At 32.3% G+C, this 22,317-nt stretch overlaps 2 protein-coding genes and 2 long non-coding RNA genes across 4 annotated transcripts; 3 read left to right on the top strand and 1 right to left on the bottom strand.

Moving 5' to 3' along the window:
• The first annotated feature begins 1,961 nt into the window (after positions 1-1,961).
• LOC130623621 (lysophospholipase D GDPD1-like) lies at positions 1,962-8,039 on the top strand. The gene is made up of 11 exons (XM_057439123.1): positions 1,962-2,110; positions 3,213-3,361; positions 3,864-3,906; positions 4,325-4,460; positions 4,753-4,798; positions 5,344-5,468; positions 5,558-5,647; positions 6,735-6,868; positions 7,068-7,118; positions 7,375-7,426; positions 7,751-8,039. Exons 2-11 carry the CDS (start codon positions 3,226-3,228, stop codon positions 7,910-7,912), a joined length of 975 nt encoding a protein of 324 aa, XP_057295106.1. The 5' UTR covers positions 1,962-2,110; positions 3,213-3,225; the 3' UTR covers positions 7,913-8,039.
• Positions 8,040-9,035: 996 nt separating this feature from the next.
• On the top strand, positions 9,036-9,846 carry LOC130623624 (uncharacterized). Its single transcript, XR_008981151.1, has 2 exons — positions 9,036-9,233; positions 9,558-9,846. It is a non-coding gene; the product is annotated as an uncharacterized LOC130623624 (long non-coding RNA).
• A 996-nt stretch (positions 9,847-10,842) lies between these two features.
• LOC130623625 (uncharacterized) lies at positions 10,843-11,657 on the top strand. The gene is made up of 2 exons (XR_008981152.1): positions 10,843-11,040; positions 11,365-11,657. It is a non-coding gene; the product is annotated as an uncharacterized LOC130623625 (long non-coding RNA).
• Positions 11,658-14,924: 3,267 nt separating this feature from the next.
• LOC130623623 (uncharacterized) lies at positions 14,925-18,379 on the bottom strand. Its single transcript, XM_057439124.1, has 2 exons — positions 17,285-18,379; positions 14,925-17,133 (listed from the first exon to the last, which is right to left on the bottom strand). The coding sequence occupies exons 1-2, from the start codon at positions 17,773-17,775 to the stop codon at positions 17,079-17,081; spliced, it is 546 nt and encodes a 181-aa protein (XP_057295107.1). The 5' UTR covers positions 17,776-18,379; the 3' UTR covers positions 14,925-17,078.
• Between the last annotated feature and the right edge of the window lie 3,938 nt (positions 18,380-22,317).

Here is a 22,317-nt window from a genome sequence, read left to right as displayed (position 1 = left end):
TTCTTCTTTAATCATCAACTACAATATACATCAACACATTTCCGGTAATATCGGATCCAAAAAAATTTGCAGAGCAACCGGAGCAGTGGTTAAATGTGGGGATTTTGTAAAGCCGCATTTCGATAAGCCGCCCTTTTCAAGCGAAAATTAACCGTCAAAGTACAGGTTACGAAAATATCTTGCAGAAATCTGCCAAGGCAGTACCGTTTGACCGTTATAACTCCTAAGGACTAGGTTGCTATAAAAAGGTCTCCACTTGTTTTAGAAAGAAGAAAATTTGTAACAGCAAACGGTACCAAACATGAACCGTTAAGGTCTTGGCCTTAGCCTCCAACTGGGGCTTAAACTTTGTGAAGTTTTTTTGTTGACTAAAAAAAGAAGGTTTCTTTCAAAAACACGCCGCACCACAAGGGTTAACGCATTCCAAACCAACCCCGACACTTTCGTATGCTTTAAGAAATAAACGAAGCGAAACGAAAAGAAACGTCCTACCCGATGCATTTTCGTAATTTGCATCAGCTCAGTTAAATAATAACCCTGAAACTTCTGCTAGCTCGAAAAAGAATAAAGTTCTTAGAAGTTTTTAAAGTAAAACAGTCGTATTTATCCCTTTTCACTAATTAGAAAGAATTTCTCATAGCAAAGTTTATTTTATAGAATCGAAAGCTGTCAACTATTAAATAGTCGACTGTGGTTTTGCCTGTGCAATCACTTTTTTGTTGTTGTTGTTAATTAGAGGTACGCTTATTTCTCATAGGGTCGGTATAGTCAACAAGCAACAGTACGAAACATTGGGGGATATTTATGCAATAGGATCAGTTTGGTTTTGTGTGAGCAAATCTGTCTGGTCCCACAAAATCTGTTTCAGAACGAAGTCTATCTTAACACGAAAATATGGTACTGCACACAATAGTAGGAAAATAATCAAACGTAAACGTACATACATATAGTCAATCCTTGCAGAAACTGGAAAATCCTGACATATATTTTTTCGGCTAAGATTTCACGGGGACCAAGTCCGTGAGGTTCGTTCCCCGGGGCTTTAAATGCAGCATCAGCATTTTTTCAATAGGTAACAAAGTTCAATAATTTTTTTGCATCCGATTTGCGCTGTCTTTTTTCTTCCTAAAACTTTTTTTATCCTTTTATTTTTTGTTGTTTAAATATTGTTATCAATATTGGTATCAAACTATTGGCGTGAACTATAGGTAATATTATGTAGCAAACAGTTTTACAAAATAGGTGGCTGGATACACTCTTTACTACTAGCGAAATGGTGGCCAGATAGCTATATTATGTTGAAACGATTTCTACTACGTTGCCATGAAGTATTGCTACGTTGTCTTTCTACATTATTATTAATCGTACAGTGCTACAATACCATTGTTGCAAATGGTACAAATAATGGTATAATGCTAGCTAGCTATATTTGCTATGGCCGACGTTACAAATATTTGGTGTGTTAGGACGACCCTTTTTTGTGAATTCCAGCGTGACACGTTATTTGTTTATTTTTTAGTGGTAAGCCTTTTGGCTCTGGCATTTGCGTGGAAGGATAATCTTTACATCATAGCCATTGTATGATAGGCAATGTTGAATAAGATTTACAAGTTGAAGCCTATGCTATATCATGGGTTAATTTCTCATCGTATTTTAAAAACTGGCATCCAGGACCTCAATAATTTTTAATGACGACAACTTGTTTAGTCCTGGAAGCAAATTTATTTCTGTCATTTATTCATTTTTCAAAGTCTTCAGGATAAATAAATATAAAAACACCGAAGGCCACCATGGCCTTCAGTGTTTTTATATTTGTCATTTTTTTTTATATATGTCACTTTTGCATATTAAAGTATAGATTCAGGAAAACAATATGTTTTTGTGGGAATTATATATAAAGTATGTATCTATAAGCAAACTAAAAATTTATTTTATTTTTTAATTAGTATATAAAATGACAAGAGGATTCAGATAAGCCGCAAACGCCCGCATTGTTAAGGGCGACTTTAGGTGACTTTTTTGGCAATTGTCCTCCGAAATCGCGAGCACTTTCCCCAACTCGCCCAGTGCTTACCATATGGTCAACATTTGGAAGAAGGCGCTAAACTGCGTGAGTCTCATTGTTGTATTAAATTGCTATAGTTGTCAAGAGATCAACAAAATAAAATAAAATTTAACCAAGATCTAAGTATCTATTGTTTTTTCTTACGAACGACAATGTTAAACCATTTGTTTATAAACTTTTAAAACGCAATAGAAATTGCTTTTTTTAGATCGCGTTTTTGAAAATTTAAGAACGAAGAATGACGATAGAAACGCAGCGTTAAGTGCATTTTTAAAATTTTGAACAAAGAATGGCTAGAAGTACTTTTTTAGATCGCATTTTAAAAGTTAACGAAAAGCAGCGATAGATTGCATATTAAAAATTTAAGAACAAAGAACGGCAATAAAAAAGGTTTTTTAGATCACATTTTAAAAGTTTAAGAACGAAGAACGACTAAAACTACTTTTTTAGATCACATTTTGAAAGTTTAAGAACAAAAAGCGGCAATAGAAAAGCTTCATTAGATTGAGTTTTAAAAATTTTAAATCGAAAAACAGCGATAGAAAAGCTTTGTTAGATCGTGTTTTAAAAGTTTAAAAACGAAAAGTGGCAATGAAAAAGCTTTGTTGATCGTGTTTAAAAGGTTTAAGAACAAAAAGCAGTGATATAAATGCTGTTTTAGATTGCGTTATAAAAATTTAAGAACGAACAACGGTGATATAAAAGCTTTTTTATATCTCATTTTAAAAGTTTAAGAAAAAAAAAATTAATTTGTTTTTAAAATCTTATTATGAAGTCCTCAATGTAGGGTTTTTCCGTTTGTGTTGTTATACGTTGCTTTTTATAAGAAGAACTTTTAAAAGTTTTACATGTTAAAAAATATGTTTTCATGATAAAGAAATATTACCTAAAGTTTTAAAAAGTAGCAGCATTATTTTATTTTAAAATATAAAGACCATTGGATTTCAAAAATATAAAAATCAATTTAATGACCTTGAGCTTGCCCGCACTTTTTATGGCGTATGTGACTTATTGGTGCCCTCGTAAAATGTCTGACTTTCCATCTGTGAGTAAAGATGATAGCTATGAGTAGCGCTGCAGGAATTCCTGTGGTTTTTCCTGAGAGGTGAATATCTGTGTATTTTTTCAACTAGTATTTAATATTTAGTTTACTTAAAAAAATGATCGTACTTGGTGTATGCCTTGGAGTACTTGGTGCTTACATTGGAACATCAGTTTTACTTACAAGATTCCCATTACTTCTTCACAAAAAAAAGAAACAAGCATTTGTTTGCAAACACATCAGTCACAGAGGAGGTACAATAGAGTGTAATGTAATGAAATCTATGGCATAATGTAAAACTTGCATGAATTGTTACAGAAATTACATTCATGCAAAAAACAGGCATTTCGAGCCCTTTTTTTTGTGTAGTAATGATTGACTCACTGAAATACAATGCCTCTACCCTTTTGAACCAATAAGTTGTGACATCCGTTTAGTTATTTTTATTTTATGTGAATGATTCTGAAATTATTAATTGCAGTAATAAAGTTATTGTTGTTAGAGAAAAAAGTTATGGAGAAGTTTAAATAAAGAAAAAGCTAAATGTTGTTGTATTTTTGGATAAAACCAATAACAAATTTAAGGAAATTTATAATTCTTATTTAACTAAGGAGAAATGACCAAATTTATTTTCTTCATAATTTTAAACTTTGCAAACTTAGAAATAGAATTGGCATTCATTTTAACGAAATTGTCAATCTGCACTAATTTTAAGATCTTTTTATATTTGATGCAAAATATAGATCTTTTTTTCAGGTGCTGGAGAAAACTTGGAGAACACAATTACTGCTTTTAAACAGTAAGAATTTTTAATAAGACAAAAAAATATCACAAGGTGTGCAACTTGTAAAGTGCAGGAGTTATAAAATTGGAATATAATTATAATTAATACATTGTTCAAAACCATGTACTTTAAATGGTATGTCGTTTTTTCACTGCATGATCCCTTCAATTGATAACTTTTTAATTATTACACAAAAGCACTTGTTTAACTGATTTTTACCATTCAGTCCCTGTAGTGTAAGCCAGGATAGGAAAGAGATAGCATCAATTTGCAAAATGAATGCACACTTTTAACGTCCCTTAAAGCTAATAACTAAAAAATCTTTGGTTTGGGTGTGCATATAGGTATTATGACATTAAATGATTGTTAAGATTGTCTCTAAAGGTACACCCAATAGTTATGCATTTCACTCCATTGTTATCTTGTGTTTTAGTGCTATTGAGCATGGTACAGAAATGTTAGAAATTGATGTTAACTTAACTGCTGATGGTCAGGTTGTTGTGTCCCATGACAATGAATTGGTGCGAACAACCGGTCATGGTAGTATGATATCTGATTTTGCTTATGAGGTAATACACAAAACGTTTTTACAAACATGCAATAGTTAGTTTTGTGTAAAATAGATCATACTCTTAATTAAGACTTATCTTTTATAGTCACACTTAATCTCCACTGTGTAAAAAAGAAATAATTGAATCAATTTTTTTTTATATATAAAAAGGAGCAGAAACATTTTTACACTTCTCTGTTTGTTTTTTTACCAAATGCGCATAGGCGATTTTTTTATACAACAGTTCGGCAAGACCTGTCATATTGGATTTTAGTAGACAAGTTATGAATTATATAATATTTATATCTCAGGAATTACCTTGTTTATTGGAGAGTCTAGATGTTACATTCGATTATGGTAAGTGATTAAGTAAATTCTTGTATCGGAAAAGTCTGTCTCATTTTTTATGTATAAAAAATGGGATAGATATGTATATATCATTTACCTTGGCAATCCCTGAAATTGCAATTAATTTATGCCAACTTCTACAGTGTTTAGGATTTGTACATTTTAATCCAACAAACTTCTTTGAAAATGCGTCAAGACCTTTCACATCAATTTATAGGACCTTCCTTCAATATTTTTAAAGGTGTGGTTAAATCGTACAATTTATACATCCTTTAAATTTACCACAGGAATTTGCTGTTTTGCATATTTTGGGTGTCACTAGTCTGTGCATTTCTAACACTCTATACAAAAGATTCTGTTTTAAAATATATTGCATTTTGTATTTGGCCCATAAATATTTTATACCTATTCTAGCATGATCTTGGCTTTACACACTCATACAAAATACAGCTACTATTATTGGAGATATTTTTAGGTGGCAACTTTGAAGGATTATAGTTACCAAGAAATAGAATGCATTCAATGTTAACAGGATAGTCGTGTATTTTTTTTAGGTAAAACTGTGACATGCTGTAACGAAGACAGAAAGATTCCACTCTTGAGAACTCTCTTTGAACAATTCCCAACCATCCCTATGAACATTGATCTTAAAGTGTACAATGAAGAACTTATTGATAAGGTTAATATTTTTGCCTTTTATTGATTTTTTTGTTTTTTTCTCTTCAGAGTGAGAGCCTATTATCTATCAGTGTCTTCTGTTTGTTTTAGACTATTGATTTGATTAAAGAATTTAAACGAGAAGATATGGTCGTACTTGGTAATTTTAGTTCAAAGACAGTCAACTATGTGCATAAAAAGGTAGACCATACTTAAATAGATTTAATGACAGCTCCTGACCAGCTGTTTCTAGGTTGCAGGGTGCAGAAGGCCTGAATCAGTGGGCATCCTTAAGTATAAGAGTTTGGTTGCACGCACTTGTAAACAATTAGGCTGAAATAAAAGCGCCAAGTCACTTCTTGAATATTCGAAAGTTGTGTATTGGAATGCTTATTATTTTACATCATTCAAATTGGCAGAATGGTCAGAAACTCCTTATTTTTAAAACACCCCCTATTATTAGGAAGCCCACTCTTCTTATTTTTAAAGTATCCCCCCCCTCCACCCTATTATTTTGAGGTCAAGCTATTATCTCTATCCTGTAACTGATATGTAACGTAAAGATTTGAATTCATATTTAAAGACTGATGTCTTTAAATATGAATTAAATATAAATTTAAATATGAAAGCATTTTTGTGTTGTTGTTGAAAAAATATATGTAACCTACCGAAAAGCGATCTTAAATGGTAACAACAAATTGATGATGAAAAAATTTCCTAGCAAATTACATTGTGCTCTTGGTAATTCTATTTGTCTGCCTTTCATAGTCACCAAATTTGACTAAAAATACCAGGTATTTGTAACGTTAAATATACCTGGTATTTGTAGCATGATTTCTAATGCATAAACAAGTCTGCCGCAACCTTGAGAAACATGAATTTAAATATGAAAATGAACAAGTCAGAGCACACTCCGTTCTATAGTAAGAACAAGCAAATGTTCAACTAAATTCAATTCAAATGCACGTCAGATGCTTTATAATGTCTATGTTACCAGGTCTATTTCTGATCTAGTGCCTTCTTCAAATTTAGTTTTAAGAAATTAACAATTGTGTTTTAAGCCTAAATTAAATTATCTGTCTTAATTGAAGCAGATAATTTTAAGAAGCAATAATTTACTCTGGAATATAGAGTAACCCCACCCTTTTCACTGGGAAATTTTTAACCCCCTATTTTCCGGAAAGTCACCCCCCCCCCCCTGTTTTCAACTATGACATCTACGTGTGACATGAAGTTTTGATTTATAAGTAATAATTATTTCTTATATACTCTTCTTCGAATTTACTAGGCTCCAGAAATCCCTATTTTATTCTCAATCCAGAGAACGATATCACTGGTAGTGATGTTTTATCTTGGTATTTTGCCCTTCGTTCCGTTGAAAGAAGACTTTCTGGAGATACCATATCCAAGGCTAATACTAAGGTGAGTGCATTACTTAGCTCATGGTATTGTTGAGGTTTACGAAATCAGCTTGTAATCTACAGATTTCTTACTTGAACCTAAATATGATGCACAGGATGGATGAATTCAAGGAGGTTTTTATTTGAGGCAAGCTGACGAGCCGAGGTGGTTTTTTATAGTCGCGTATTTAATTTCTTTTGTTACTTTCGCGTTTCTTTAGACATCCAACAGCGTTTCAAAGTTATCGAACCATAATAAAAATTGCAGATTGGTGAGTCATTATCAATATACATTCTAAAATGTGAGCGTTTAAGAAGTACGTTAAATTAGTGGGAGGGTAGGGTGGGCAGAGCGTATATATTTTCTTTTCCTCTTTATTAAGAGGCTACTCTTTAGCACGGATCCGTTGCATCAATTTTAGTAAACTTTAATTCGTTTACAATCTGGACGTTTCAAAATCATTTAAATTTGGGCCACCTCGCAAATATACTTTTTTTCTACTAATTTTTTTCTCTGTTATTATTTAGGCTGTTAATGAGTCCCGTGTTGTTTCGTCACTTACAAAGACGTGGCTTGCAGGTATGTGGTATCTTATTTTTGTAAAGTTGTTTTTAGTTTACTCATAAACCATAATTCCAGGATTCAACTTTAATTCACTGAGAAATTGTCTAAATATCTGACCAAAGTTCTGCTGTGTTATGTCATAGATTTTACACGCCAAGCCGGTTTTTTATTTTTCAGGTATCCCAAGAATTATCTATGACTCATCTTTAATCAGAGGGAATTTTTTGGGTTAATTTTCGAGCAAGTCAATCGTATTACAAGCTTGCTAATTAACATTTTTTAAGAAATATTGAGAATTTTTTTTTACATTAAATTATTATTTTCTTTCTCTTTTCTCAGGTGTACATATTTGTACTTAACACAGACGACGATTTCGAATACTGTTTAAACAAACTTGGAGCAACCGGCGTTATGACGGACTATCCGACGAAATTGTCGGCGTTTTTAAAACGGCAAGCTGATGAAACGGAACCTATTTTACCTTCAAAAGCCAGCGACTAAAAAAACTTTAAAATTTTATAGAATTTTTTGAATTTTAAATTTAGAACAACACTACTTGGATGTAAATTTGTATCACTGTTTTTAATTTATTTAATTTTTCTTTATTTCTAAATAATTTTTTCTTTAATCTATATTTTGTTTTTGCTACATAACCTTTCTAATATTTTTCAAATCTATTCTGCAAATTAAAATATTCTTTATAACTATTTTTGCAGTTGTTGGAGATGTTGTGGACACTGAATCGCGAAATTAAAAACCTCTTTTACACCTAAAGTTGTTTTGACTTTGGGTGTAAAACATGGTCGACATTGTTCTTTAATATTAATTGGAAATCCTTACACACCAAATGGATCGAAATAAATTAATGTTAATGTCTCCGTGTGTGATAACAGTTGACAGAAAACGCCAAGTGCTATTCAGTGAACTCCCCCATATTTAAAGGGTCTAAGTTCAAGACAGCCATTGTTAAATCATCTTTGCACAATGATTCCCCTTTTGACATATAAGCTGTAAGGCCTCGAAGCCATCCGAAAAATAACGGATAAGAAAATAGGAAAAATAGTTGTTTGAGCGTACCGAATGTGTGTATCTCCCTAACATTTTGCTCGTTTAAATGTCTGCTACGATCACGTTCTTCATTAGTTATAACATTTTTACTGACACCCATACCGACAGACTATTAATTAAAAATAGAGTTATAGCTTGCTGATTAATATACATTTCGCAAAAATAAATTAGCAAAAAAAAAATGTTCATCAGTTGACTGAGTAACGGCATAGCCATATGTCCACCAAAAATTAAGGGGAGAATTTCACCTTTTTGTAATCAAACTTTGCGGCTCTGCTTTGTTGTGCGTTAATCAATTTATCAAGCAAATCTGTTGCATGGCTTAAGGCGTGTGGAGTTAAAGCATTTATAGAGATCTTATTTAAAATGTTTCTTCAATACTGCCTTCGACGTTAAGTTCTTCGTCGCCTACCTCCACACTGTTTCTTCGGTGGAAAACGTATTTTTGTCATTACAATATGCATTCAACTAGTCTAAATGAACAAATGAGTGTTTTTCTAATTTTCCAATATGTTTAAAAAAAAATTATATATCTCCTGGTAAACTTCAACTGTATTGCAAGTCTTCTATTTCTTCTTCCAACAGTTGACTAACCGGAGCCCTCGTTTGGCTCTAGTTTCTTCGTCATCCATCGAAAAATGATACGTGTATTGGAAATGCGAAGTATCTTTTTATCATTGTTGTTATATAGTGCTTATTTAGGCTGTTAATGAGTCCCGTGTTGTTTCGTCACTTACAAAGACGTGGCTTGCAGGTATGTGGTATCTTATTTTTGTAAAGTTGTTTTTAGTTTACTCATAAACCATAATTCCAGGATTCAACTTTAATTCACTGAGAAATTGTCTAAATATCTGACCAAAGTTCTGCTGTGTTATGTCATAGATTTTACACGCCAAGCCGGTTTTTTATTTTTCAGGTATCCCAAGAATTATCTATGACTCATCTTTAATCAGAGGGAATTTTTTGGGTTAATTTTCGAGCAAGTCAATCGTATTACAAGCTTGCTAATTAACATTTTTTAAGAAATATTGAGAATTTTTTTTTACATTAAATTATTATTTTCTTTCTCTTTTCTCAGGTGTACATATTTGTACTTAACACAGACGACGATTTCGAATACTGTTTAAACAAACTTGGAGCAACCGGCGTTATGACGGACTATCCGACGAAATTGTCGGCGTTTTTAAAACGGCAAGCTGATGAAACGGAACCTATTTTACCTTCAAAAGCCAGCGACTAAAAAAACTTTAAAATTTTATAGAATTTTTTGAATTTTAAATTTAGAACAACACTACTTGGATGTAAATTTGTATCACTGTTTTTAATTTATTTAATTTTTCTTTATTTCTAAATAATTTTTTCTTTAATCTATATTTTGTTTTTGGTACATAACCTTTCTAATATTTTTCAAATCTATTCTGCAAATTAAAATATTCTTTATAACTATTTTTGCAGTTGTTGGAGATGTTGTGGACACTGAATCGCGAAATTAAAAACCTCTTTTACACCTAAAGTTGTTTTGACTTTGGGTGTAAAACATGGTCGACATTGTTCTTTAATATTAATTGGAAATCCTTACACACCAAATGGATCGAAATAAATTAATGTTAATGTCTCCGTGTGTGATAACAGTTGACAGAAAACGCCAAGTGCTATTCAGTGAACTCCCCCATATTTAAAGGGTCTAAGTTCAAGACAGCCATTGTTAAATCATCTTTGCACAATGATTCCCCTTTTGACATATAAGCTGTAAGGCCTCGAAGCCATCCGAAAAATAACGGATAAGAAAATAGGAAAAATAGTTGTTTGAGCGTACCGAATGTGTGTATCTCCCTAACATTTTGCTCGTTTAAATGTCTGCTACGATCACGTTCTTCATTAGTTATAACATTTTTACTGACACCCATACCGACAGACTATTAATTAAAAATAGAGTTATAGCTTGCTGATTAATATACATTTCGCAAAAATAAATTAGCAAAAAAAAAATGTTCATCAGTTGACTGAGTAACGGCATAGCCATATGTCCACCAAAAATTAAGGGGAGAATTTCACCTTTTTGTAATCAAACTTTGCGGCTCTGCTTTGTTGTGCGTTAATCAATTTATCAAGCAAATCTGTTGCATGGCTTAAGGCGTGTGGAGTTAAAGCATTTATAGAGATCTTATTTAAAATGTTTCTTCAATACTGCCTTCGACGTTAAGTTCTTCGTCGCCTACCTCCACACTGTTTCTTCGGTGGAAAACGTATTTTTGTCATTACAATATGCATTCAACTAGTCTAAATGAACAAATGAGTGTTTTTCTAATTTTCCAATATGTTTAAAAAAAAATTATATATCTCCTGGTAAACTTCAACTGTATTGCAAGTCTTCTATTTCTTCTTCCAACAGTTGACTAACCGGAGCCCTCGTTTGGCTCTAGTTTCTTCGTCATCCATCGAAAAATGATACGTGTATTGGAAATGCGAAGTATCTTTTTATCATTGTTGTTATATAGTGCTTATTTAGGCTGTTAATGAGTCCCGTGTTGTTTCGTCACTTACAAAGACGTGGCTTGCAGGTATGTGGTATCTTATTTTTGTAAAGTTGTTTTTAGTTTACTCATAAACCATAATTCCAGGATTCAACTTTAATTCACTGAGAAATTGTCTAAATATCTGACCAAAGTTCTGCTGTGTTATGTCATAGATTTTACACGCCAAGCCGGTTTTTTATTTTTCAGGTATCCCAAGAATTATCTATGACTCATCTTTAATCAGAGGGAATTTTTTGGGTTAATTTTCGAGCAAGTCAATCGTATTACAAGCTTGCTAATTAACATTTTTTAAGAAATATTGAGAATTTTTTTTTACATTAAATTATTATTTTCTTTCTCTTTTCTCAGGTGTACATATTTGTACTTAACACAGACGACGATTTCGAATACTGTTTAAACAAACTTGGAGCAACCGGCGTTATGACGGACTATCCGACGAAATTGTCGGCGTTTTTAAAACGGCAAGCTGATGAAACGGAACCTATTTTACCTTCAAAAGCCAGCGACTAAAAAAACTTTAAAATTTTATAGAATTTTTTGAATTTTAAATTTAGAACAACACTACTTGGATGTAAATTTGTATCACTGTTTTTAATTTATTTAATTTTTCTTTATTTCTAAATAATTTTTTCTTTAATCTATATTTTGTTTTTGCTACATAACCTTTCTAATATTTTTCAAATCTATTCTGCAAATTAAAATATTCTTTATAACTATTTTTGCAGTTGTTGGAGATGTTGTGGACACTGAATCGCGAAATTAAAAACCTCTTTTACACCTAAAGTTGTTTTGACTTTGGGTGTAAAACATGGTCGACATTGTTCTTTAATATTAATTGGAAATCCTTACACACCAAATGGATCGAAATAAATTAATGTTAATGTCTCCGTGTGTGATAACAGTTGACAGAAAACGCCAAGTGCTATTCAGTGAACTCCCCCATATTTAAAGGGTCTAAGTTCAAGACAGCCATTGTTAAATCATCTTTGCACAATGATTCCCCTTTTGACATATAAGCTGTAAGGCCTCGAAGCCATCCGAAAAATAACGGATAAGAAAATAGGAAAAATAGTTGTTTGAGCGTACCGAATGTGTGTATCTCCCTAACATTTTGCTCGTTTAAATGTCTGCTACGATCACGTTCTTCATTAGTTATAACATTTTTACTGACACCCATACCGACAGACTATTAATTAAAAATAGAGTTATAGCTTGCTGATTAATATACATTTCGCAAAAATAAATTAGCAAAAAAAAAATGTTCATCAGTTGACTGAGTAACGGCATAGCCATATGTCCACCAAAAATTAAGGGGAGAATTTCACCTTTTTGTAATCAAACTTTGCGGCTCTGCTTTGTTGTGCGTTAATCAATTTATCAAGCAAATCTGTTGCATGGCTTAAGGCGTGTGGAGTTAAAGCATTTATAGAGATCTTATTTAAAATGTTTCTTCAATACTGCCTTCGACGTTAAGTTCTTCGTCGCCTACCTCCACACTGTTTCTTCGGTGGAAAACGTATTTTTGTCATTACAATATGCATTCAACTAGTCTAAATGAACAAATGAGTGTTTTTCTAATTTTCCAATATGTTTAAAAAAAAATTATATATCTCCTGGTAAACTTCAACTGTATTGCAAGTCTTCTATTTCTTCTTCCAACAGTTGACTAACCGGAGCCCTCGTTTGGCTCTAGTTTCTTCGTCATCCATCGAAAAATGATACGTGTATTGGAAATGCGAAGTATCTTTTTATCATTGTTGTTATATAGTGCTGCTGAAAATGTTAATAATTAACCGGTGCGTTTTCTAAATCATACAATTCTTCTCGAACGAGGCATCGTTATACAAAGCGTGTTGAACTGAGTGCTATATGCAATTGATAAAAAAAATGTTACATCACTGTTTTATGTTCGTGGGCTCTAGCTGAAATATCAAGTTGTCTACGTCACAAATCATACGATTAAACAGTGTGTACCATACAATCATCCAAACGGTACAGAGAAGCTCAAAACCATCTCAAAACAGATCTAAGTAATTTGTTAGACCATTTTTTGTATAACGGTCGGTATCACCGTCTGTTGCTACAATAAAATCTCTCCTGGGTCTTTTTCCATTGTTTTCAGGAAGTGGTACAATGTATTCTTGTCCCCAGAGCTCTTTGAGATTAAAACCTCGAAAGCTCTGGGGACGAGAATGGGTACTATGCTGTCTTTGAAACGTAAATACAACTGTGCAAAGGGTAGATCAATCAAATATCCATCACTCGCAAAATTATTTATCGGTTAAGATTTATCATCAACATGTATCTTTATTTTTTCAATCAATCGGTTAATGAAACAAGACACGGGCACAATTCTTCTAGAAGCATATTCTTTTTGTCATTGTTTAACTTATCAGCTTTAAATTTGAACTTTATCATAATACATTGATTCTTGCAAGTCATTGACTCTCTTAAAAGAGTCATCAAAGACTCTCCTCGCAGAGTCTTTCCCGCTGAAGAAACCCTACGAATTTTGAGTCACCTATATATAAGGTTAGCATTGAAAATGATGAGGAGTTGTGTTATATATGTCGTACGTTGTAACTGTCGTGTGTTCTAAAATAAATATGAATTGTCAGTAGTCAATAGTTTATGTTTTAGTTTATGTTTGAATTCGTTAAGTGATGTAATAGTTTTCATGTCGTTATCAAGAAATGTATTCCACAGTTTAGGTCCTCTGCTAGTTAGGTTGAAAAAAACTGTTTTGAAAATCAGGATGGATATTTATGTTGTATCTTCTGAAACATATTATTAAATACTCTTGGTAACATATTGTTTTCAAGCTTAAACATAAAAATAAGAGTTTGATAAATGTTCAGTTGGTATACATTCAGTACACTGAGCTTTGTTAATAACTCTCTGGAGTGAGTGTATCTGTCAACATTTAAAATAACTGGTTGCATGTTTTTGTTTATTTTGTAATTTTGTCAATTTTGTAGCGTTGGCCAATATTCTTTGGGACCTTTTCTTCTAAAATATTTATATGTTCTCTCCAAGTAAAATTTTCATCAAGAATTAGTCCTAATAAAATTCCAGGGATTGTGCTCTTTTTATACTTATATTACAGTATATTATCTTTTTTATTTTGCCTGTGAAAAAAGTGTGTACTTTGTTTTAGAAATATTTAGGGACAGTCTGTTTGCCTTAAACCATTCTGCCAGCTTAGAGAGTTCATTATTGACTCTAGGAAATAATGTTTTTATATCTTTATGTGCATAAAACAGATTTGTATCATGTGCAAATAAAATTGAATGTAAAATATAGCTTTGTTCAAATCATTTACATATATAAGGAATAAGAGTGGTCCTAATATGGAACCTTGTGGAACTCCACAGATGATTGTTTTGTAATTTGTACTTCCACCGTCAAGGGAATTTGTAGAACTCTTGAGAATGAAAAAAAATATAAACATTATAAACATTTGTTTAAAATTATGAAGAGCGCTCCAAGAAATTTTACTATAGTGGACTGATAAATAAAAATAAAAACGATGCGAAGAAAACTTGGAGTATAATCAATGAAGTCATAGGTAAAACAAAATTAAGCAAAGAAGAACTTCCAAAAGGGTTGAATATTGATGGAAATAAAATCGAGAATAAGTGTCTAATAGCTGAGGAGCTTAATGATTTTTTGTAAAAGTGGGTTCAAATCTGGCATCTCAGATTGAACCTAGCAATTTGAGTTTTAAATCCCTTCTCACTGTTAATAACACACAAATGGAAAATAACGAACTAAGTGAAAATGAATTATTCAAAGCGATCGACTCACTACAATCAAATAAAAGTCCAGGTTTTGATGACGTGAATAGTGACGTTGTTAAGCAGCAAAAATGCTATAAAAATTCCACTAATGCATATATTTAACCTTTCCCTACTGCAAGGATATTTTCTTGAAAAACTTAAAATTGCAAGAGTTCTACCAGTATATAAAACAGGCGAAATGTATCTAATTTTAGACCAATATCAGTTCTTCCATGTTTCTCAAAAATACTAGAACGCATAATGTACAATAGATTTTACTCTTTTCTAACTGCTAATAAGTTTTATACGACAATCAATTTGGCTTTCAAGCAGGTCATTCTACTGAATATGCAATAGTTAAACTTGTTAATGAAATATCAAAAGCGTTTGACGAAAACAAGTACATGCTAGGAATTTTTATAGATCTAAGCAAAGCATTTGACACCGTAGATCACAAAATTCTACTAAAAAAACTCAAAAACTATGGTATCCACAACTCAAACATTCGGTGGTTTGAAAGTTATTTATCCAATAGAAAACAGTACATTTCCCTTGACGGTGGAAATACAAATAAGTAGAAACATTTAGTACTTCTACTGTGAAGGTTTGACCGAGAAAAGTCACCCAAAGGAGAGTACGGAAGGGAGTATGGAAGGCAATCATCCCGTCTGCGAGAATATCTATTCAAAAGTTGTTAGTTTTTAAATCTCTGTTGCATTTTAAAAAACATATGTGAAAATAATAAAATGACTTTTTCATTTTGGTAATCAAAGATATTACTTTCGCTAAATTTGGTGCCGAGTGTTGTAAATTAATTACTTCCTTTTGTAGGAAAGTTAAAGTTGCTTCCAAACACTTCGGATAGCTAATATTAAATAGATAATATGTGGAGAACCAAATTCTCATAGCGGATAAAAATTCGGTAGTTTCTGCAAACCCGTGCCCTCTACTACAATGCTGAATTCGTTGCTTTGAATTGCTTCGAGAATGTTCCCAACACTTTCTACACATAAAATTTGTGGATGTTTCTCGTTGTGAAAATTTTTAAACAACATGTCAACATTTTCTCGCAATAAAGAGGGTAACAGTATTGCAGCGAGAGTCATCATAATATTCTGAAAAAATAATTAAAATATGTATATTACTATTTTTCGGCGACTAGTCCGTTACTTATAAAGTGGTTTCTTATAAAAAAACGTGTATGTGCTAAAGAACAAATGTGTTTTCACACACCATGTTGAGAATAATAATTAATACTTTTAAAAGAAAATTACTTTTGAGACTTATTAGCAAAAAAATTAAAAACAAAAGTAAAAACAAAAATTTTTGTCTTTTTATCTTCTCTTTTTTTATCTCTTTCACATTCTTAATTTTACGGTGAGTGTTGTAGAAAAAAAATATTAACCTTACCTTTACTACTTTCTTCACTCTGTTTACTTATTTCCTCCATCAACAGATCGAATTTAAAAGTCTTAGGAGGTTGAAAACCAAGAATTATTTTGTTCTTTAAGGTGAAGTAATCGTTTCAACATAGCGGTAAATCAATTTCTGCACTCTTTTAAATTCATCCATAACCTGAATCGAGAAATTACATACATTCTGAAAAATATATGATTGGAAATTCATAAAAACTCTAGAAAAGTTGTTTGAAAAATCAGAGCTTAAATCAGGGAGGTGTTTACTTGTGGGATGACAGTTTTAGTAACAAACACTACACACCTTAATTTGATCTCCCAAAACAGGATATTCGTCCAATATACCAACTGTTCGTCCCTTTGATATTATTGCATTCCTTCTCATTGCAAACGTTTTATCCAATGCCGTCTTGATAACAGATTTCCAGGAATATGGACGCATATTATGTTGTTCCTTCATTCTTTTTATATCCAACTCCAACGTTCATTCGTCTTCCCCCATCCGGTGCCACTGGCAAAAAGTTAACCACGCCCCACACATTTGCTTCTTTCGTGGCAACCTCGTTCTTTTTTTTCACCCCTCTTTAAAGATTTTTGCTTTGCAGCAACACATTCAGCCATATCACCACACAATCTTTTCCTGATGTTCTTGAAAAAGTTAACAAGACTTTTCCTCATTTTCCACTAAAAATATCAAATAACAGTTTTATAGGGAACTTATCTGTATTTTTGAAATCATTTTTCTATATACGTTTATTTTGCTGTCTAGGAAACATAGCCAGTATCCTTAACATTCGATAGTAGTTTAAAATATGAATTAACCTACCTTGACATCTCTCACAGTTGGGTAGCAATCCAGCAAATGTGGTTATTTGAACACCAAAGCATGTAGCATCCCATCATACTGCCAATATGTTGGATGACTATAAATATGTTGTAATGTACGAGTTTGCACATAGCACTGACATTTTATAACCAACATTACATGCACCATGGTACATTTATTTTATAACCTGATAAAATGAGCATATTTCTATTTTATAACAATATGCATAATGGGTCATATATACTTACTAGGTAGACTTAGTACGCTCGTCAAATATGGATGTGTGAATGACCGTCATTTCAGCACGATTGATTTGATTTTTTCCATTGAGTGTTTCCAAAATACTTGGTCGTATGATCACATCTTTTAATACAAATGGTCTTGGCCATGACTTGCTTGGAGTAGATGTAGTTGGCAATTCGACATTATCATCAATATTTGTAAACTCCAGAGATTGCTCACTCATACTAACATCACTGGCTTTGTTGTTGATTTTCCCTTCACTGCAATCAATAACCCCCAACTTCTTTACATTGTGGTGAACACTATCTTCCAATTCGATGTAGTCTTCAAATTCAGGATCAAAGAACTGAAGACTGAAATTATCGGGCATGCCAGCAGGACAATTTGAAAAAACTTCAGATATATTGGTTTTTAAAGATTCACTTGCTGCCACAGATACGATTTTATGCATATTTCTGTAGGCAACAATGAATCTTTTACCTTCAGTGAAAGACATTTTAATCTTATATTCTAAAATAATTTATTATTTGGCTTTTTAATTAATATAAAATACAGAATTTAGGCAAATTCAACTTTATTTGGTGGTATACAGAAAACAAAACCAACTTGATAATACACATTTGTTGAAAGCAGAATAATAACTATTTTTATTACCTAACTTTTTTTTACCTAAAACTAATTCACATAAGTGCAACATAACCTAACTTGGCAAACAACTGTACAGTGCATGTAGTCAATTTTGTGATGTAGGGGCACATACATACACTTTCGGAGATGGTATATTCCTAATGGATGATAATTATCAAGATCCATTATCTTGACGTTACTTTCACTACTTTCACAATATAACAATGATAGTAATTGTCAAAGTCAAGTATTGTCAAGTTGTTGCATAATATGTATGTAAACTCATTGAGTGAAATATATGGCCAAAATTTCACCTAATTCGTTTTCGATAACAGACAGAACAACAGCGTCACCAGCATAATACTTTTGATCACTCAAAGTGGCACCTCTTGCTTCAATAAATCTACCAGATAGAGGATTGTTCGTGGTAATCACAAGCTCCCTGTATAAATCTAGCAGATCATCAAGTGACTTTTCAACACAGTTCATCGGTGAAACATCGTTCGAAGTAAAATATAAATCTTCTTTGTAGTATATACATGAACATTTCATGATGGGTTGCCATGGATTTACATATGTTAACATGATTTCTCAATGCTGCAATACTATTTTTAAAATAACTATGCTTTGATTCAAACCGCAAAGTTTTAATAAGTGGACAGAACTTACGAATATGAAGTGGATAATGTGTCAAGAAATGAGCCTTGGGTTTGAGTTCTGAATTCGGGAAAATGTGTCAATAATTTTGATAGAATTCATTCATGACTTGTTCTAACTGAATCAATTGTAAATTACTGAATTTAGTGGCACAGAGAGACTTGACAACATTAATCAACTGAATAACCAAAAGCCAATGTTCATTGTGTATGCCAATGACATAACCTATTATCACTGGAAGTAACCTCAGAAGATTTTTCTTTACATATTGTTTCCACAAGAAAATTGAAACATCTGATTTACTAGGACCAGTTTTTAGGTTTTTTCTAAAACTAGTTTCCAACCTTTCTGAACTAGCTACACTAAACTAACGACATGGAGAGCTTGCCGCATCACCCAGAACCCTCTATCAAGGCTGTTATGAGTCCCAACTACATAACAACCCGACCACAACTGTCCTTCAACAAAAACGAACGTAACTATTTTTATTTATCTGTTTATCCCCGTTTTGTTTAGATTTATTGCGTGGTTTGTTGTGGTTGGGAACTACACGCTTTTTTATAAGAGTGTACTCAGGAATGACTCACAAATCAAAAAGTGTACGTTAAACGCCTGGATCTTATAAAAAGAACGTGCATCTCTCCTCACATTACACTTTTTAAAAGAAACCTGTAAATTAAGTTATGATTATTTTTAAAATAAGAAACTTTTTAAAGTAAAAATTTTATGAGGTCATTACAGTGCATACCAAATACCTAACTTTCAAACATTCCATTTAGATCGTTCGAATGTTTGTTTTTAACAATCGCATGTCTGATTTACAAAACAGAATTTTATTTTTAAGTTTATCTTTGAACTTCAAGTTTGGAATTATCAAAATGGTAAACACCACGGTAATAATGTTCAACTTTTTGGACCTTTATTTACAGAAGAAAAAGGCGCGGCAATTTATTCGTGTATTTGCTAAAAGTTCAAGAAACTTTTAGAACTAATTTTATATAAGAAACGATCTTTTTATAAGAAAAAGCAAGAAACTAAAAAATAAAAATCATGGTATTTATAAGACTACAAATAAGAAAATATTAGAAATATCTTTACCTAGGTTTCTTATAAAAAAGGGTATGTAATGTGATACAAACAGCAGAAATAAAAGAAGTAAAAAGAAATGTCCTAGTAAAATATTCTTCATTTTCCTTAGTTCATAAAATAGATTGTTTATAAACTTAATTTTCAAAGGAATTCAGGTCACATATCCTGCTGAAAGTAAAAACATAGTATGGAAAAAGCCATTTCATTCAGAACTAGAGCATACGCATACACGTTTTTTCAAAAGAACAAAGTTTATAAGAACATTAGTTTAGAGGTGTAAACTTTAAAACATGTTAAGAAGATTAAAGGCTTTGTCAATACCAAGAAAACAGACAACTAAAGAAATGATCAGAATGAAAACAATCAAGAATAAATAAGCAAATATCCAAGACAACAACATTTCTGCAACTCCATCATCTTCACAGTTACAAGGTACATTCGGCGAATGAAAAAGGCGCGCAGTGAATCGTAAAACAAAAAACAATAGGGAATCAACAAAACAAAATTAGGAGATGAGTCTCAATCATTGCCTCTTGCAACTTCCTACGTTGATTTCTTTTTTGACCTTCTCGAGAATACGAACACAAGAGTGGATTTTCGTCAGGCATATCTAAATCGTGCAGAAATTCACTTGTGACATTGCCACGATCGTGTCTACTCGAAGGACTAGGAAAAACAACAACTTGTTTAAAAATATCATTATATTTACATTTAACAACAGAACCTTAGTGACGTAAAATCATGTTTGTAGTTCCGTTATCACATCTTTCGCGGTTTCTAGAAGGTTCTCGACATACCCTTGCTTCTACAGGCGGCATCAGTGGTTGATTTCTTTGCATTTTCATAGCTAATACCGTTATCCTTATTTCCACTTTGTCTTTTAGTTTGGTTTGATTCAAGTATAACTTGGTTTTCTGTTTTAATATTGCTTGCACCTTCTCGTAAAGCTCTGATTCTCCGTCATCTTTCGATTCTTCTATTTCATAAGAAAGTTTATGGATTTACTGTTAAGTCTTGTATTCAATTTATTTCTGAACTCGTTCACTAGCTTTTTGCTCTGCCTTTGTATTTATTAAGTACTGAAGTTAACCGTCTCCTGTAGATTTCGCAGTGAAACCGAAAAAATTAGTTTTTTCGTAGACCGTTAATAAATCTTCTGTTCATGCATGTTAAACGCGTGACTACGAATTCGCACTCCATCGTTGCGTGGAAAATTATTGAACAATAAGTGCCCATGTGCTGTACAACCAACTACTAATTGGTAAAGCTGCGCAACAGCTATTCGAACCTGCTCAGAGGTCTAAGTTACAGAGCATTGCACCAACGGGACGGGATCGGGGACGGAATTTTAGAAAGCATTCTAAAATATTCATTCTAAAGAAAGCTTGGCTCGTTGTTCAAAGCAGCTGTTGGTTACGGACATTTTATTAAAAAACAAAGTCGTCTATTTATTATTTTCGATAAACTGTGATCATACCAAAACAGAAATTTAACAGTAAATTATTTTCTTTCTTTCCGTGAACATATATTCATAATACAATCCCAATCTTTTTCATATTTTTTTTATAAGCCATGATAAAAAAATAAAATAGAATAAAAATAAATATATAGATAAATAAATTCAAAAGTAAATATATGTTTGTATTTTTAAACGTTCATTTTAATAGCTGTTTCTTCACTTTATCCATCACAAACAAATCAACACGACACAAGGTTCAATCACGTTGTAGTTAGAGCAGAGGGAGAAGTCAAGCTTACTTGCCGTTTTACTTGTGAAGACAAAGTAAATGATTATATAACTGTTTCCCAGCTTACTTGTCGTTTTTACTTGTCAGGACTTCCATTTCATTTTGTTTAAAATCAAACTTGTTTAACGCGTTCTTTTAAATCTGGGTGCTCATTGATAATTCTGTTTTTAAGTTGAATAAGTACATCTAAATGTTTGTATCAACATAAACCGTCTCCGACTTGCGTTTCATTTGATTCATATATTAGGCGCAAATATTTATGTCCACGAGGTAGGGACATGACGCCATCTTGAAATAAGTTGATTTTGTTCCAAGCTGTGTCAATACTTTCTTATGGAAGGTTGCGGGTTGTCTTTCACCTAAAAGTATAAATAGAACATTTAGACACAATTAATCAGGAAGTACAGATGAACGTTTCTGATAAGACTTTAGGTATAAATATAATATTATACTTATACATGAAGTGTTAGCAGTAACGTTCATCTGATGGACATCTTGTATATCCATTATGGATAACGCATTATAGTGTTCGACAAAATTGAACGGTTTTAAAGAGAAAAAATGACAGTAAGTCAAATTTGTAATATAAATATGACAATTAAAATCGATAAAATTGGTAATGTCTATCCGAAACTATGAAAAGAGAAACTTTTGGCGCAATACCAATTAAAAAGCTATTAAAAAACAATTTGGATATTTTCAGTAGGTGCAAAATAATACTGAACTAAAAAAAATGATTTCGAAATCTTTAGTCGTTTTGATAGAACTAGTCGTTGGCCCGTGGAAAATCCACGGGTTCGCCCGTCCTTTTTATACCGCATTGCGTGCTTCTCGCTATTACGCAGCTAAGCTACCATTTTGCTTGACAGACAGACAGATATGTACGGGTATTATAATATAGATATATATTTAAGTGA

The sequence above is a fragment of the Hydractinia symbiolongicarpus genome, chromosome 13, assembly GCF_029227915.1.
Source record: "Hydractinia symbiolongicarpus strain clone_291-10 chromosome 13, HSymV2.1, whole genome shotgun sequence".
NCBI classification, from domain to species: Eukaryota; Metazoa; Cnidaria; class Hydrozoa; order Anthoathecata; family Hydractiniidae; genus Hydractinia; species Hydractinia symbiolongicarpus.
The sequence above is the reverse complement of the archived record's forward strand: the minus strand, read 5'-3'. Positions and strand labels throughout refer to the sequence as shown.